Source organism: Chiloscyllium punctatum, chromosome 15 (genome assembly GCF_047496795.1).
Source record: "Chiloscyllium punctatum isolate Juve2018m chromosome 15, sChiPun1.3, whole genome shotgun sequence".
In the NCBI taxonomy this organism is placed as follows: domain Eukaryota; kingdom Metazoa; phylum Chordata; class Chondrichthyes; order Orectolobiformes; family Hemiscylliidae; genus Chiloscyllium; species Chiloscyllium punctatum.
Genome location: NC_092753.1, coordinates 9,185,993 through 9,204,381, shown reverse-complemented (window position 1 = coordinate 9,204,381; position 18,389 = coordinate 9,185,993). Strand labels below are relative to the sequence as shown.

General features: G+C 56.5%; 1 protein-coding gene across 1 annotated transcript in view; it reads right to left on the bottom strand.

Annotated features, from left to right (window-relative positions):
- Window positions 1-18,389, bottom strand: part of htr2aa (5-hydroxytryptamine (serotonin) receptor 2A, genome duplicate a) — a 453,098-nt gene that overhangs the window by 53,483 nt on the left and 381,226 nt on the right. Inside the window, exon 3 of the mRNA XM_072584579.1 lies at window positions 234-434. Coding sequence (XP_072440680.1) covers window positions 234-434 — 201 coding nt within the window. The remainder of the gene's footprint in view (window positions 1-233; window positions 435-18,389) is intronic.

Sequence of the window (18,389 nt, the reverse complement as noted above, 5' to 3'; positions counted from 1 at the left end):
TATCTGTCTGTATAAATGGACCATTTTCATACCGATTAGCATTCTCAAAGCCATTGTTAGTCTCACATTATCATCAAACTGCTTATTTTCCATTGTCATAATTTTATGAAAACTTAGAGGCTGCAATTAATCTACATCATATATTTTAATCTTGAGGAAAGAGAGGATGAGGACGGGACAAACAAAGACAGAATTGTAATCTTACTTCAGGCATTGACATATTGTGCACTCACCAACAGATATTGTCCAAACAGCAATTATTTTCATGAATGCTTTTGTTCTTGAGTTGCAGCGACTATGATGGATAGGGTTCCGTATCGCAATGTAGCGATCCAAAGATATTGCGCACAAGTGCATGATGGATGCAGTTGAAAATAGCACATCAAAATAAATCCAAATGGGACACAGTTTGGCAGGAAATGGCCAGATGTATCCTAAACAAAAGAACAGCTAGGTCAGTAAACATTTGGAACATGATCGAACCTCAGATTTATTCTTGTTTTTAAATACTTACAGGCTTTAAATTACCTGAAGTAAATGTTTATGAAATTGAAGTTCCTGTGTGATAACTGTGTGAGAGCAGATGCAGAGTCCAATTTTTAGTTCAATGAAATATATCAAGAGATCGTTAAAAAACCAGCAAATTCTGCCTCGTCGTAAGTGGGAGGTAGCAGAAAAAAAGTCATCAGAACCTCAGGCCCTTAGCATTTTGTTTACATGGTCCTCACACACTTTCACAAATTGTTAGTACTCCCACAATACAACAGTAACCTGCCACAAGACTGAACTTGAAAGAAAGCCTTTCATTTCTGTTGTGCCTTTCATGACCTCAGGATGTTCCAAAGAGTTTTACAGCCAATAAAGTACTTTTGAAGTGTGGACACTTCTGTGATCGAGGCAATTATGATTCATTTCGGGAGGAAAAACAAGGAAAGACAATATAACAAAGGGAGCAATTATAAAGTGTGCAGAAACAAGGAGACCAAGGGAGATATATCTGCATACATAATAGCTATGCATGTGCACAAATCATTGTAGGTGGCAGGGCAGGTTAAGACATTTTTAAATAAAACATATGGGGCTGACTTATACTCTCCAGACTTTGTGAACGAAATGGTAGGTCAGTTAAGAGTCAGGAACATTCTGAAAGGTAAGTGTAAAAGGATCTCACACTTAAGCACTGCTATTAATTGCTGTATTGTAATGCAGATGTGTCTCCAGTTTCTATTGCAATGATTCACTGTAGGGAATTGTCCTTTTGAGGGCAGTTTCATAGATCAGCATAGTGGGATTGTTGACTTGTATTACAGTGCTTTCCGGATGAAAAATGTACAATGAAAAATGCAACATAATGTACTGTCATCTTTTGAACTATGAAATTAAGTGATAGCTCAGGCTTATATAAAAGAAAACTGCTTTTGACACTTGGGAAATAAAACACTTATTCCTGTCAGTTAACTGACATGGAATTTATGTGGAAATTAAAAAAAAATCCCTTCTTTTCTTCCAAGTCAAGAATATGCTATCAGCGGGAAACTATGATCATTATGAAAAGTAGGTTGAGTTTCAAATGCTAATGTAGGTTATTTATTCGGCTGAGCATGAATGACAACTTAAGGGGTCATAATAATAAATTATGCCTTTGATATGGCTCCTGGTTTGTACATAGCCTAATAGGATAACAACTTTTGCAAGATTTTTTCACATAAGGCAGAATAAATTTTTCATATCACAATATGCATCAATTATAGTGTTGTTTTATGGAAGCTTTTATTCAATGATGAGAGGTTCACAGCTTTTCCCAGTGTATGCAAAGATTTCCATTGATATTGTGTGGAATTTGAAGAATGTGCATTGTGAGTACCGGGCAATTAACTATGGAAATGCATGGAGGGAGTGATGACAGGAGATTGATAGAGGTGTTCGAAAGAGTAGAATAACAGGACAAAGTAAATATGGAGAATGTTCTGCCTATGGCAGAATATTAGCAAACTAGATGTCAGAGATTTAAGGCAAAATGAGAAAGACATGGGAAAGGTCATTCTTCTACTACAAGTGGTTAGGATCTGGAATATACCACCAGAAGGTGGTGGAAGTAGCTTCAGTCATCGTTTTCAAAAGGGAATTGGATAATTCTCTGAATGGAAAAGGATGGCAAAATGATCGGGAAAGATCAAGGCAGTCGGTGTGCGGAGAAAACGTGAACAAAATCAAATAAGAAAACCATCTACAATCAGATAACTTATCAGATCTCTCATTCGTAACAAAATGGAACTTTTTAAAAATTTGTTTTATATATTAATATAGATATTGGGCTAAGGTGACTTAAACACTTTTCACTATATTATTTTGTATCAAAACAAGTGATAATAAATTACAATTCTATTCTATTCTTTGCTTTTTTATTCCATTCTATTCTAAGACTTCGCCTACCTACCTCAAAGGAAAGTTAAAATTCCTTTGCTTCTATATAAAAAAATACAAAATAATTGGTTTGTAAATCCTTCTAAGAAGGCAGCCCACGATCACTTCCTCTAGGGCAACTGGGGACAGGCAATAAACACTGATCCAGCCAGCGAAATCCACATTCCAATATAATTCTATTTTAGTATATTTAATCCCATATCCTTGTTTCTCTTGGCCTCAACTCATCTCAATCATCTGCAATTTCCTTCGTATATTCTTTATTCATCAGGCATCGATCCTTTGTGTGTCTTCCTCCCATTACTTAGAATTCCAACCTCAATCCCAATCCTAACCCCGACCTCTGGAATTTCACTATTAAACCATCCCAAAACATTTCCATTGTTCAACATTTGGTTTTCCATTTATTTTCATTTATGAACAGCTTTGCAATTGTGGATTTTTTGCATTCAAAAGACAATAGAAGCATAAAATAAAACAAAGAACTGCATTTCTGGAAATCTGAAACAAAAACAGAAATTGTTGGAGAAACTCAGCAAGTCTAGCAGCATCTGTGGAGAGAAAGCAGAGTTAACGTTTTGGGTCCAGTGACCATTCCTCAGAACAGATCTAAACATTCATTTGCGAAGGCAGCCCAGGGAAGCCCAAGCCAACTGATTCCTGAAGAAGGGCTCATATCCGAAACGTCGATTCTCCTGCTCCTTGGACGCTGCCTGACCTGCTGCGCTTTTCCAGCACCACATTTTAAAACTCTGATCCCCAGCATCTGCAGTCCTCACTTTCTCCCAACTGATTCATGGCCTGATTCATTTATGCTGAATGGACAACCTTTAAAGTAAGTGACCATGGAGACTAGGCACACAATCTACAGATCTGAAAATATGTACTGAGTTTGTTAACAGAATGTACTAAGTGTGGGAGACTTCGATGTTCATCACTATGAGTGGTTTAGGCAGAACCACATGATCCCACAGCTAATGGATCAGGTCTAATCTCTCCAGTCTTGCCACATCCAGGTGTAAATGGTGATGGACAATTAAACAACTCATTGGAAGAGGAGGATCCACAAATATCCCCGTCCTTAATGATTAGGGAGCCCAGCACAGCAGCACAAAGAAAAGGCGAAATGATTTGCAAGCATCTTCAGCCAGAAGTGCTGAGTAGATGATCCATCTCAGCCTCCTCCAGTGGTCCCCAGTATCATAGACACCACTTTACAAACAATTTGATTTACTCCATTTGATGTCAAGAAATAGTTTGAAGCATTAGATACTGCAAAGGCTATGGGCCTTGACAACATTCTGGCAACAGTACCGAAGACTTGTGTTCCAGAGCTTGCCACTCCCCTAGCCAAAACTGTTTTAATTAGTTACATTACTGGCATCTACCCAACAATGTGGAAAGTTGCCCAAGTATGTCCTATACTCAAAAAATAGGACAAATCCAACCTGGCCAATTATTGTTCCATGTTTACTCTTGATCATCAGTAAGGTGTCATCAACTATGCTTTCAAGGATCACTTACAGAACAGTAACCTGCTCAACCTAGTCTCCACAGAGCCACTCAGCTCCTGACCTCATTACAGCCTTGGTTCAAACCTGGACAAAAGAGCTGAATTCTAGAGGTAGGGTGAGAGTGACAGCCCTTGACATTGAGGCTGCATTTGACCGAGTGTGGCATCAGGACTGCTGGCAAAACTGGAGTTAATGGAAATCAGGAGGAAATGCTTTCTGGTTATTGGAGGTAAATAATGTCAGCTCCAGGACAGCTCAGCAGGAGTTCTACAGGGTGATGTCCTGAGGCCAACCATTCTCACCCATGTCACCAATGACCTTCCCTTCATCATAAGGTCAGAAGTGGGATCTGAGGTGTATTTCATTGGCAAGACTATCTAACACATTATCATTACATTAATGAATGATGAATACATTGTTTTTAAAAGCTTGACATTGAAAAGAAATCGTTTCTTTGATATCCTTGCTGTAGAAGAAAAGTTACAAATTTCAGCAATCGAACAAGGATTCAGGTGTAATTATTTCTGAATGATTCTTTCCCATCTTCTTATTTCCTCCCACAACAGACAGAACTCTCCCAACCAAAAGGCCAGACGTACCATCTATTTGCAATTCCCTGTCTATGTCAGTCTCAGAGTGGGGGGATAAGAGCAGCAGACTGTGATTGACAACAACACTGTAGCTCCCACCAACGCATTGACGCAGGAAGGCACATTGTTGGTGACATTGGGGCTGCCTCTCCCTCATTGCCGTTCTCTGCTCACTCACTGCCTTTGCTTGCTGCTTCGCTCATCACTCCCCTCACCACTCCTCACTCCCCACTCCCCTCACCATTCTTCACTCCCCACACCCCTCGCCACTCCTCACTCCTCTCCCCTCACCACTCCTCACTCCTCTCCCCTCACCACTCCTCACTCCCCACTCCCCTCACCACTCCTCAATCCCCTCCCCACACCCCTCGCCACTCCTCACTCCTCTCCCCTCACCACTCCTCACTCCCCACTCCCCTCGCCACTCTGCACTCCCCACTCCTCTCCCTACTCCTCATTCCCCTCCCCTCACCACTCCCCACTCCTCTCACCACTCCTCACTCCCCACTCCCCTCACCACTCCTCACTCCCCACTACCCTCACCACTCCTCACTCCCCAATCCCCTCGCCACTCCTCACTCCTCTCCCCTCACCACTCCTCACTCCCCACTCCCCTCACCACTCCTCACTCCACAATCTCGTCACCTCTCCTCACTCCCCACTCCCCTTGCCACTCCGCACTCCTCTCGCCACTCCTCACTCCCCTTCCCTCACCACTCCACACTCCGCACTCCCCTCACCACTCCTCACTCCCCTCTCTCCTCACCTCTACACACTCCCCACTCCCCTCACCACTCCTCACTCCCCTCGCCACTCCTCACTCCCCAATCCCCTTGCCACACCTCACTCCTCACTCCCCACTCCACTCCGCACTCCCCACTCCCCTCGCCATTCCTCAATCCCCACTCCTCACTCCCCACTCCTCTCACCAATCCTCACCCCCACTCCCCTCACCACGCCTCACCCCCACTCCCCTCACCACTCCTCACTCCCCACTCCCCACACCACTCCTCACTCCTCATTCCCCTCAGCACTCCTCACTCTCCTCCTGTCACCACTCCTCACTCCCCACTCCACTCGCCACTCATCACTCCCCAGTCCTCTCACCACTCCTCACTCCCCACTCCCCTCACGACTCCCTTCACTACTCCTCACTACTCCCGTCACCACTCCTCACTCCCCACTCCCTTCACCACTCTCCTTACCACTCCTCACTCCCCTCCCGTCACCACTCCTCACTCCCCACTTCCCTCGCCATTCCTCAATCCCCACTCCTCACTCCCCACTCCTCTCACCAATCCTCACCCCCACTCCCCTCACCACGCCTCACCCCCACTCCCCTCACCAATCCTCACCCCCACTCCCCTCACCACGCCTCACCCCCACTCCCCTCACCACTCCTCACTCCCCACTCCCCACACCACTCCTCACTCCCCACTCCCCTCAGCACTCCTCATTCCCCTCAGCACTCCTCACTCTCCTCCTGTCACCACTCATCACTCCCCAGTCCTCTCACCACTCCTCACTCCCCACTCCCCACTCCCCTCACGACTCCCTTCACTACTCCTCACTACTCCCGTCACCACTCCTCACTCCCCACTCCCTTCACCACTCTCCTTACCACTCCTCACTCCCCTCCCCTCACCACTCCTCACTCCCCACTCACCTCGCCACTCCTCACTCCCCACTCCCCACAGCACTCCTCACTCCCCACTCCCCTCAGCACTCCTCATTCCCCTCAGCACTCCTCACTCTCCTCCTGTCACCACTCCTCACTCCCCACTCCACTCGCCACTCATCACTCCCCACTCCCCTCACGACTCCCTTCACTACTCCTCACTACTCCCGTCACCACTCCTCACTCCCCACTCCCTTCACCACTCTCCTTACCACTCCTCACTCCCCTCCCCTCACCACTCCTCACTCCCCACTCACCTCGCCACTCCTCACTCCCCACTTCCCTCGCCACTCCCCTCTCCCCTCCCCTCACCTCTCCTCAAACCCCATTCCACTCACATCTCCTCAGTTCCCAATGCCCTCACCACTCCTCACTCCCCTTCCCTCACCACTACTCACTCCCCTCCCCTCGCCACCCCTCAATCCCCACACCTCACCACTCCCTACATCCTTCCCATCACCAATCCTCACTCCCCACTCCACTTGCCACTCCTCACTCCCCACTCCCCTCACCACTCCTCACTCCTCTCGCCACTCCTCACTCCCCTCCCCACACCTCTCCTCACTCCCCACTCCACTCTCCTCACTCCCCACTGCCCTCACCACTCCTCACTTCCCTTCCCTCACCACTCCTCACTCCCCTCCCCTCGCCACCCCTCACTCCCCACACCGCACCACTCCCTACATCCCTCCCATCACCACTACTCACTCCCCACTCCCCTCACCACTCCTCACTCCCCAATCCCCTCACCACTCCGCACTCCCCACTCCACTCACCACTCCTCACTCCCCTCACCACTCCTCACTCCCCACTCCACTAACGACTCCTCACGCCCCACTCCCCTTGCCAATCCACTCTCCCCACTCCCCGCAACACGCCTCACTCCCTATTCCCTTCGCCACTCCTTACTCCCCACTCCCCTCACCACTCCTCACTCCAATCACCTCACCACACCTCACTACCCACTCTCCTCACCACTCCTCACTCCCTTCACCACTCCTCACGCCCCACTCTCCTCGCCAATCCACTCTCCCCACTCCCCTCAACACTCCTCACTCCCCACTCCCTTTGCCACTCCTCAGTACCTACTCGCTTACCACTCCTCACTCCCCATTCTCCTCACCACTCCTCACTCCCCACTCCCCTCACCACTCCTCACTCCCTAACCCCCCTCACCACTCCTCACTCCCCAATCCCCTCACCACTCCTCACTCCACACTATCCTCTCCCCTCACCACTCCTCACTCCCCACCCCTCGCCACTCCTCACTCCCCACTCCCCTCACCACTCCTCACTCCCCAATCCCCTCACCACTCCTCACTCCACACTATCCTCTCCCCTCACCACTCCTCACTCCCCACTCCCCTCACCACTCCTCACTCCCCACTCCCCTCACCACTACTCACTCCACTTCCATCATCACTCCTCATTTCCCTCTCCCCTCGCCACTCCTCACACCTCAGTTCCCTCACTACTCCTCACTCCCCGCTCCACTCGCCACTCCTCACTCCACTCCCCACTCCCCTCATCACTCCTCACTCCCCAATTCTCTCACCACTCCTCACTCCCCACCCCTCACCACTCCTCACTCCCCACCCCTCACCACTCCTCACTCCCCACTCCCCTCGCCGCTCCTCACTCCCCACTCCCCTCACCACTCCTCATTACCCACTCGCGTCCCCACTCCTCACTCCACAATCCCCTCACTACTGCTCACTTCCCAATCCTCTCACCACTCCTCACTCCCTACTCCCCTTATCACTCCTCACTCCCCTGCCCTCACCACTCCTCATTCACACTCCCCTCGCTACTCCTCTCTCCCCACTCCCCTGGCCACTCCACACTCCGCACTCCCCTGGCCACTCCTCACTTCCCATTCCCCTCACCACTCCTCACTCTCCACACCACTCCTCACTCCCCAATCCCTTCAACACTCCTCACCCCCACACCCCTCACCACTTCCCAATCCCATCGCCACGCCTCACCCCCAACTCCCCTCACCACTCCTCACTCCCCACTCCTTTCAGCACTCCTCACTCGCCACTCCCCTCACCAATCCTCACCCCCCACGCCCCTCACCACGCCTCACTCCCCACTCCCCTCAGCACTCCTCACTCCCCACTCCCCTCAGCACTCCTCACTCCCCACTCCCCACACCACTACTCACTCCCCACTCCCCTCACCAATCCTCACCCCCAATCCCCTCAACATTCCTTGTTCTCCACTCCACTCACTACTCCTCACTCCCCACTCCACTCGCCACTCCTCACTCCCCAGTCCTCTCACCACTCCTCACTCCCCACTCCCCTCACGACTCCCTTCACTACTCCTCACTACTCCCGTCACCACTCCTCACTCCCCAATCCCTTCAACACTCCTCACCCCCACACCCCTCACCACTTCCCAATCCCATTGCCACTCCCCACTCCCCACTCCCCTCAGCACTCCTCACTCCCCAATCCCCTCACCACTCCTCACTCCCCACTCCCCTCACCAATCCTCACCCCCCACGCCCCTCACCACGCCTCACCCCCAACTCCCCTCACCACTCCTCACTCCCCACTCCCCTCAGCACTCCTCACTCCCCACTCCCCTCACCACTCCTCACTCCCCAATCCCCTCACCACTCCTCACTCCCCAATCCCCTCACCACTCCTCACTCCCCTCCCGTCACCACTCCTCACTCCCCACTCACCTCGCCACTCCTCACTCCCCACTTCCCTCACCACTCCCCTCTCCCCTCCCCTCACCACTCCTCACTCCCCACTCCACTAACGACTCCTCACTCCCCACTCCCCTCACCACTCCTCACTCCCCTCACCACTCCTCACTCCCCTCCCCACACCACTCCTCACTCCCCACTCCACTAACGACTCCTCACTCCCCACTCCCCTCACCACTCCTCACTCCCCTTCCCTCACCACTCCTCACTCCCCTCCCCTCGCCACCCCTCACTCCCCACACCGCACCACTCCTTACATTCCTCCCATCACCACTACTCACTCCCCACTCCCCTCACCACTCCTCACTCCCCTCACCACTCCTCACTCCCCTCACCACTACTCACTCCCCACTCCCCTCACCACTCCGCACTCCCCACTCCACTCCTCACTCCCCACTCCCCTCACCACTCCTCACTCCCCACACCGCACCACTCCGCACTCCCCACTCCACTCCTCACTCCCCACTCCCCTCACCACTCCTCACTCCCCAATCCCCTCACCACTCCGCACTCCCCAATCCCCTCACCACTCCGCACTCCCCACTCCACTCCTCACTCCCCACTCCCCTCACCACTCCTCACTCCCCAATCCCCTCACCACTCCGCACTCCCCACTCCACTCCTCACTCCCCACTCCCCTCACCACTCCTCACTACCCTCACCACTCCTCACTCCCCAATCCCCTCACCACTCCGCACTCCCCACTCCACTCACCACTCCTCACTCCCCTCACCACTCCTCACTCCCCACTCCACTAACGACTCCTCACGCCCCACTCCCCTTGCCAATCCACTCTCCCCACTCCCTGCAACACGCCTCACTCCCTATTCCCTTCGCCACTCCTTACTCCCCACTCCCCTCACCACTCCTCACTCCAATCACCTCACCACACCTCACTACCCACTCTCCTCACCACTCCTCACTCCCCTCACCACTCCTTACTCCCCACTCCATTCACCACTCCTCACGCCCCACTCTCCTCGCCAATCCACTCTCCCCACTCCCCTCAACACTCCTCACTTCCCACTCCCTTCGCCACTCCTCAGTACCTACTCGCTTACCACACCTCACTCCCCATTCTCCTCACCACACCTCACTCCACACTCCCCTCACCACTCTTCACTCCACACTATCCTCTCCCCTCACCACTCCTCACTCCCCAACCCTCGCCACTCCTCACTCCCCACTTCCCTCACCAGTCCTCACTCCCCACTCCCCTCACCACTCCTCACTCCCCACTCCCCTCAACACTCTTCACTACCGAATCCCCTCACCACTCCTCACTCCCCACTCCCCTCACCACTCCTCACACCCCCTCCCCTCGCCAATCGTCACTCCCCAATCCCTACGCCACTCCTCACTCCCCACAAACCTCGCCAATCTACACTCCCCACTCCCCTAACCACTCCTCACTCCCCACTCCCCTCGCCACTCCTCACTCCCCTCCCCTCACCACTCCTCACTCCTCTCCCCTCCCCACTCCTCACTCCGGGCTCCCCTCGCCTCTACTAACTCCACACTCTCCTCGCCACGCCCATCCTCCCCAATCCCCTCACCACTCTTCATTACCCTGTCCCCTTGTCAATCCTCACTCCCCTCCCCTCACCACTCCTCACTCCCCACTCCCCTCACCACTCTTCACTTCCCTCTCCCCTCGCCACTCCTCACTCCTCAGTCCCCTCGCTACTCCTCACTCACCACTGCACTCGACACTCCCCACTCCACTCGTCTCACCACTCCTCACTCCCCACTCCCCCCATCACTCCTCACTCCCCACTCCCCTCATCACTCCTCACTCCCCACTCCCCTCACCACTCCTCACTCCCCTCCCCTCACCACTCCTCACTCGCCAATCCCCTCACCACTCCTCACTCCCCACTCCCCCATCACTCCTCACTCCCCACTCCCCTCATCACTCCTCACTCCCCACTCCCCTCACCACTCCTCACTCCCCTCCCCTCACCACTCCTCACTTGCCATTCCCCTCACCACTCCTCACTCCCCTCCCCTCACCACTCCTCACTCCCCACTCCCCCATCACTCCTCACCCCCCACGCCCCTCACCACGCCTCACCCCCAACTCCCCTCACCACTCCTCACTCCCCACTCCCCTCAGCACTCCTCACTCCCCACTCCCCTCACCACTCCTCACTCCCCAATCCCCTCACCACTCCTCACTCCCCAATCCCCTCACCACTCCTCACTCCCCTCCCGTCACCACTCCTCACTCCCCACTCACCTCGCCACTCCTCACTCCCCACTTCCCTCACCACTCCCCTCTCCCCTCCCCTCACCACTCCTCACTCCCCACTCCACTAACGACTCCTCACTCCCCACTCCCCTCACCACTCCTCACTCCCCTCACCACTCCTCACTCCCCTCCCCACACCACTCCTCACTCCCCACTCCACTAACGACTCCTCACTCCCCACTCCCCTCACCACTCCTCACTCCCCTTCCCTCACCACTCCTCACTCCCCTCCCCTCGCCACCCCTCACTCCCCACACCGCACCACTCCTTACATTCCTCCCATCACCACTACTCACTCCCCACTCCCCTCACCACTCCTCACTCCCCTCACCACTCCTCACTCCCCTCACCACTACTCACTCCCCACTCCCCTCACCACTCCGCACTCCCCACTCCACTCCTCACTCCCCACTCCCCTCACCACTCCTCACTCCCCACACCGCACCACTCCGCACTCCCCACTCCACTCCTCACTCCCCACTCCCCTCACCACTCCTCACTCCCCAATCCCCTCACCACTCCGCACTCCCCAATCCCCTCACCACTCCGCACTCCCCACTCCACTCCTCACTCCCCACTCCCCTCACCACTCCTCACTCCCCAATCCCCTCACCACTCCGCACTCCCCACTCCACTCCTCACTCCCCACTCCCCTCACCACTCCTCACTACCCTCACCACTCCTCACTCCCCAATCCCCTCACCACTCCGCACTCCCCACTCCACTCACCACTCCTCACTCCCCTCACCACTCCTCACTCCCCACTCCACTAACGACTCCTCACGCCCCACTCCCCTTGCCAATCCACTCTCCCCACTCCCTGCAACACGCCTCACTCCCTATTCCCTTCGCCACTCCTTACTCCCCACTCCCCTCACCACTCCTCACTCCAATCACCTCACCACACCTCACTACCCACTCTCCTCACCACTCCTCACTCCCCTCACCACTCCTTACTCCCCACTCCATTCACCACTCCTCACGCCCCACTCTCCTCGCCAATCCACTCTCCCCACTCCCCTCAACACTCCTCACTTCCCACTCCCTTCGCCACTCCTCAGTACCTACTCGCTTACCACACCTCACTCCCCATTCTCCTCACCACACCTCACTCCACACTCCCCTCACCACTCCTCACTCCACACTATCCTCTCCCCTCACCACTCCTCACTCCCCAACCCTCGCCACTCCTCACTCCCCACTTCCCTCACCAGTCCTCACTCCCCACTCCCCTCACCACTCCTCACTCCCCACTCCCCTCAACACTCTTCACTACCGAATCCCCTCACCACTCCTCACTCCCCACTCCCCTCACCACTCCTCACACCCCCTCCCCTCGCCAATCGTCACTCCCCAATCCCTACGCCACTCCTCACTCCCCACAAACCTCGCCAATCTACACTCCCCACTCCCCTAACCACTCCTCACTCCCCACTCCCCTCGCCACTCCTCACTCCCCTCCCCTCACCACTCCTCACTCCTCTCCCCTCCCCACTCCTCACTCCGGGCTCCCCTCGCCTCTACTAACTCCACACTCTCCTCGCCACGCCCATCCTCCCCAATCCCCTCACCACTCTTCATTACCCTGTCCCCTTGTCAATCCTCACTCCCCTCCCCTCACCACTCCTCACTCCCCACTCCCCTCACCACTCTTCACTTCCCTCTCCCCTCGCCACTCCTCACTCCTCAGTCCCCTCGCTACTCCTCACTCACCACTGCACTCGACACTCCCCACTCCACTCGTCTCACCACTCCTCACTCCCCACTCCCCCCATCACTCCTCACTCCCCACTCCCCTCATCACTCCTCACTCCCCACTCCCCTCACCACTCCTCACTCCCCTCCCCTCACCACTCCTCACTCGCCAATCCCCTCACCACTCCTCACTCCCCACTCCCCCCATCACTCCTCACTCCCCACTCCCCTCATCACTCCTCACTCCCCACTCCCCTCACCACTCCTCACTCCCCTCCCCTCACCACTCCTCACTTGCCATTCCCCTCACCACTCCTCACTCCCCTCCCCTCACCACTCCTCACTCCCCACTCCCCCATCACTCCTCACTCCCCACTCCCCTCATCACTCCTCACTCCCCACTCCCCTCACCACTCCTCACTCGCCACTCCCCTCATCACTCCTCACTCCCCACTCCCCTCACCACTCCTCACTCCCCACTCCCCTCACCACTCCTCACTTCCCTCCTCTCACCACTCCTTACTCCCCACTCCCCTCACCACTCCCCACTCACCATTCCCCTTATCCCTCACCACTTCTCACTCCATTCTCCTCGCCACTCACCCCTCCCCACTCCCCTCACCATTCCTCACTCCCCACCCCTCGCCACTCCTCACTCTCCACTCCCCTCACCACTCCTCACTTCCCTCTCCCCTCGCCACTCCTCACTCCTCAGTCCCGTCACTACTCCTCACTCACCGCTCCACTCGCCACTCCTCACTCCACTCCCCTCACCACTCCTCACTCCCCACTCCCCTCATCACTCCTCACTCCCCACTCCCCTCATCACTCCTCACTCCCCACTCCCCTCATCACTCCTCATTCCCCACTCCCCTCAATGCTTCTCACTCCCCAATTCCCTCACCACTCCTCACTCCCCTCCCCTCACCACTCCTCATTCCTCTCCCCTCACCACTCCGCACTCGCCACTCCCCTCTCCCCTCACCACTCCTCACTCCCCACTCCCGTCATCACTCCTCACTCCCCACTCCCTTCACCACTCCTCACTCCCCAATTCCCTCACCACTCCTCACGCCCCTCCCCTCCCCTCACCACTCCTCACTCCTCAGTCCCCTCACCACTCCGCACTCGCCACTCCCCTCTCCCCTCACCACTCCTCACTCCCCACTCCCCTCACCAATCCTCACTCCCCACTCCACTAACGACTCCTCACTCCCCACTCCCCTCACCACTCCTCACTCCCCTCACCACTCCTCACTCCCCTCCCCACACCACTCCTCACTCCCCACTCCACTAACGACTCCTCACTCCCCACTCCCCTCACCACTCCTCACTCCCCTCACCACTCCTCACTCCCCTTCCCTCACCACTCCTCACTCCCCTCCCCTCGCCACCCCTCACTCCCCACACCGCACCACTCCTTACATTCCTCCCATCACCACTACTCACTCCCCACTCCCCTCACCACTCCTCACTCCCCAATCCCCTCACCACTCCGCACTCCCCACTCCCCTCACCACTCCGCACTCCCCACTCCACTCCTCACTCCCCACTCCCCTCACCACTCCTCACTCCCCACTCCCCTCACCACTCCGCACTCCCCACTCCACTCCTCACTCCCCACTCCCCTCACCACTCCTCACTCCCCAATCCCCTCACCACTCCGCACTCCCCAATCCCCTCACCACTCCGCACTCCCCACTCCACTCCTCACTCCCCACTCCCCTCACCACTCCTCACTCCCCAATCCCCTCACCACTCCGCACTCCCCACTCCACTCCTCACTCCCCACTCCCCTCACCACTCCTCACTACCCTCACCACTCCTCACTCCCCAATCCCCTCACCACTCCGCACTCCCCACTCCACTCACCACTCCTCACTCCCCTCACCACTCCTCACTCCCCTCACCACTCCTCACTCCCCACTCCACTAACGACTCCTCACGCCCCACTCCCCTTGCCAATCCACTCTCCCCACTCCCTGCAACACGCCTCACTCCCTATTCCCTTCGCCACTCCTTACTCCCCACTCCCCTCACCACTCCTCACTCCAATCACCTCACCACACCTCACTACCCACTCTCCTCACCACTCCTCACTCCCCTCACCACTCCTTACTCCCCACTCCATTCACCACTCCTCACGCCCCACTCTCCTCGCCAATCCACTCTCCCCACTCCCCTCAACACTCCTCACTTCCCACTCCCTTCGCCACTCCTCAGTACCTACTCGCTTACCACACCTCACTCCCCATTCTCCTCACCACACCTCACTCCCCACTCCCCTCACCACTCCTCACTCCACACTATCCTCTCCCCTCACCACTCCTCACTCCCCAACCCTCGCCACTCCTCACTCCCTAACCCCCCTCACCACTCCTCACTCCCCAATCCCCTCACCACTCCTCACTCCACACTATCCTCTCCCCTCACCACTCCTCACTCCCCAACCCTCGCCACTCCTCACTCCCCACTTCCCTCACCAGTCCTCACTCCCCACTCTCCTCACCACTCCTCACTCCCCAATCCCCTCACCACTCCTCACTCCCCAATCCCCTCACCACTCCTCACTCCCACCTCTCCTCGCCACTCCATCCTCCCCAATCCCCTCACCACTCCTCATTACCCACTCCCCTCGCCAATCCTCACTCCCCACTCCCCTCACCACTCCTCACTCCCCACTCCCCTCAACACTCTTCACTACCGAATCCCCTCACCACTCCTCACTCCCCACTCCCCTCACCACTCCTCACACCCCCTCCCCTCGCCAATCGTCACTCCCCAATCCCTACGCCACTCCTCACTCCCCACTCCCCTCGCCACTCCTCACTCCCCTCCCCTCACCACTCCTCACTCCTCTCCCCTCCCCACTCCTCACTCCGGGCTCCCCTCGCCTCTACTAACTCCACACTCTCCTCGCCACGCCCATCCTCCCCAATCCCCTCACCACTCTTCATTACCCTGTCCCCTTGTCAATCCTCACTCCCCTCCCCTCACCACTCCTCACTCCCCACTCCCCTCACCACTCTTCACTTCCCTCTCCCCTCGCCACTCCTCACTCCTCAGTCCCCTCGCTACTCCTCACTCACCACTGCACTCGACACTCCCCACTCCACTCGTCTCACCACTCCTCACTCCCCACTCCCCCCATCACTCCTCACTCCCCTCCCCTCACCACTGCTCACTCGCCACTCCCCTCACCACTCCTCACTCCCCTCCCCTCACCACTCCTCACTCCCCACTCCCCCATCACTCCTCACTCCCCACTCCCCTCATCACTCCTCACTCCCCACTCCCCTCACCACTCCTCACTCCCCTCCCCTCACCACTCCTCACTTGCCATTCCCCTCACCACTCCTCACTCCCCTCCCCTCACCACTCCTCACTCCCCACTCCCCCATCACTCCTCACTCCCCACTCCCCTCATCACTCCTCACTCCCCACTCCCCTCACCACTCCTCACTCGCCACTCCCCTCATCACTCCTCACTCCCCACTCCCCTCACCACTCCTCACTCCCCTCCCCTCACCACTCCTCATGCCCCACTCCCTTCACCACACCTCACTCCCCACTCCCCTCACCACTCCTCACTTCCCTCCTCTCACCACTCCTTACTCCCCACTCCCCTCACCACTCCCCACTCACCATTCCCCTCATCCCTCACCACTTCTCACTCCATTCTCCTCGCCACTCACCCCTCCCCACTCCCCTCACCATTCCTCACTCCCCACCCCTCGCCACTCCTCACTCTCCACTCCCCTCACCACTCCTCACTTCCCTCTCCCCTCGCCACTCCTCACTCCTCAGTCCCGTCACTACTCCTCACTCACCGCTCCACTCGCCACTCCTCACTCCACTCCCCTCACCACTCCTCACTCCCCACTCCCCTCATCACTCCTCACTCCCCACTCCCCTCATCACTCCTCATTCCCCACTCCCCTCAATGCTTCTCACTCCCCAATTCCCTCACCACTCCTCACTCCCCACTCCCCTCACCACTCCTCATTCCTCTCCCCTCACCACTCCGCACTCGCCACTCCCCTCTCCCCTCATCACTCCTCACTCCCCACTCCCCTCACCACTCCTCATTCCTCTCCCCTCACCACTCCGCACTCGCCACTCCCCTCTCCCCTCACCACTCCTCACTCCCCACTCCCGTCATCACTCCTCACTCCCCACTCCCTTCACCACTCCTCACTCCCCAATTCCCTCACCACTCCTCACGCCCCTCCCCTCCCCTCACCACTCCTCACTCCTCAGTCCCCTCACCACTCCGCACTCGCCACTCCCCTCTCCCCTCACCACTCCTCACTCCCCACTCCCCTCACCAATCCTCACTCCCCACTCCCCTCATCACTCCTCACTCCCCAATTTCCTCTCCACTCCTCACTCCCCTCCCCTCCCCTCACCACTCCTCACTCCTCACTCCCTTCACCATTCCTCCCTCCCCACTCCCCTCGCCACTCCTGACTCCCCACTCCCCTCGCCATTCCTCAATCCCCACTCCCCTCACCTCTCCTAAATCACCACTCCTCACTCCACTCCCCTCAGCACTCCTCATGCCCCACTCCCTTCACCACACCTCACTCCCCACTCCCCTCACCACTCCTCACTCCCCACTCCCCTCACCACTCCTCACTCGCCACTCCCCTCACCACTCCTCCCTCCCCTCCCCTCACCAGTTTTACTCCCCAGTCCCCTCACCACACCCCACTCACCATTCCCTTCATCCCTCACCACTACTCACTCCATTCCCCTCGCCACTCCTCACTCCCCACTCCCCTCACCACTCCTCACTCCCCACACCCCTCACCACTCCTCACTCCCCACCCCTCGCCACTCCTCACACCCCACTCCTCTCACCACTCCTCACTCCCCTCACCACTCCTCACTCCCCACTCCCCTCACCACTCCTCACTCCCCTCTCCCCTCGCCACTCCTCACTCCCCACTCCCCTCACCACTCCTCACTCCACACTCCCCTCGCCACTCCATGCTGCCCAATCCCCTCACAACTCCTCATGACCCACGCCCCTCACCACTCCTCTCTCCCCACTCTCCTCACCACTCCTCTCTCCCCACTCCCCTCGCCAATCCTCACTCCCACTCCTCTCGCCACTCCTCACTCCCTACTCCCCTCACCACTCCTCACTCCCCACTCCCCTTACCACTCATGACTCCCCTCACCATTCCTTACTCCCCACTCCCGTCACCACTCCTCACGCCCTACTCCCCTCGCCAATCCACTCTTCCCACTTCCCCCAACAATCCTCACTCCCCACTCCCTTCGCCACTGCTCACTCCCCACCCCTCGCCACTCCTCACTCCCCACTCCTCTCACCACTCCTCACTCCCCTCACCACTCCTCACTCCCCACTCCCCTCACCACTCCTCACTCCCCTCGCCACTCCTCACTCCCCACTCCCCTCACCACTCCTCACTCCCCACTCCCCTCGCCACTCCATGCTGCCCAATCCCCTCACAACTCCTCATGACCCACGCCCCTCACCAATCCT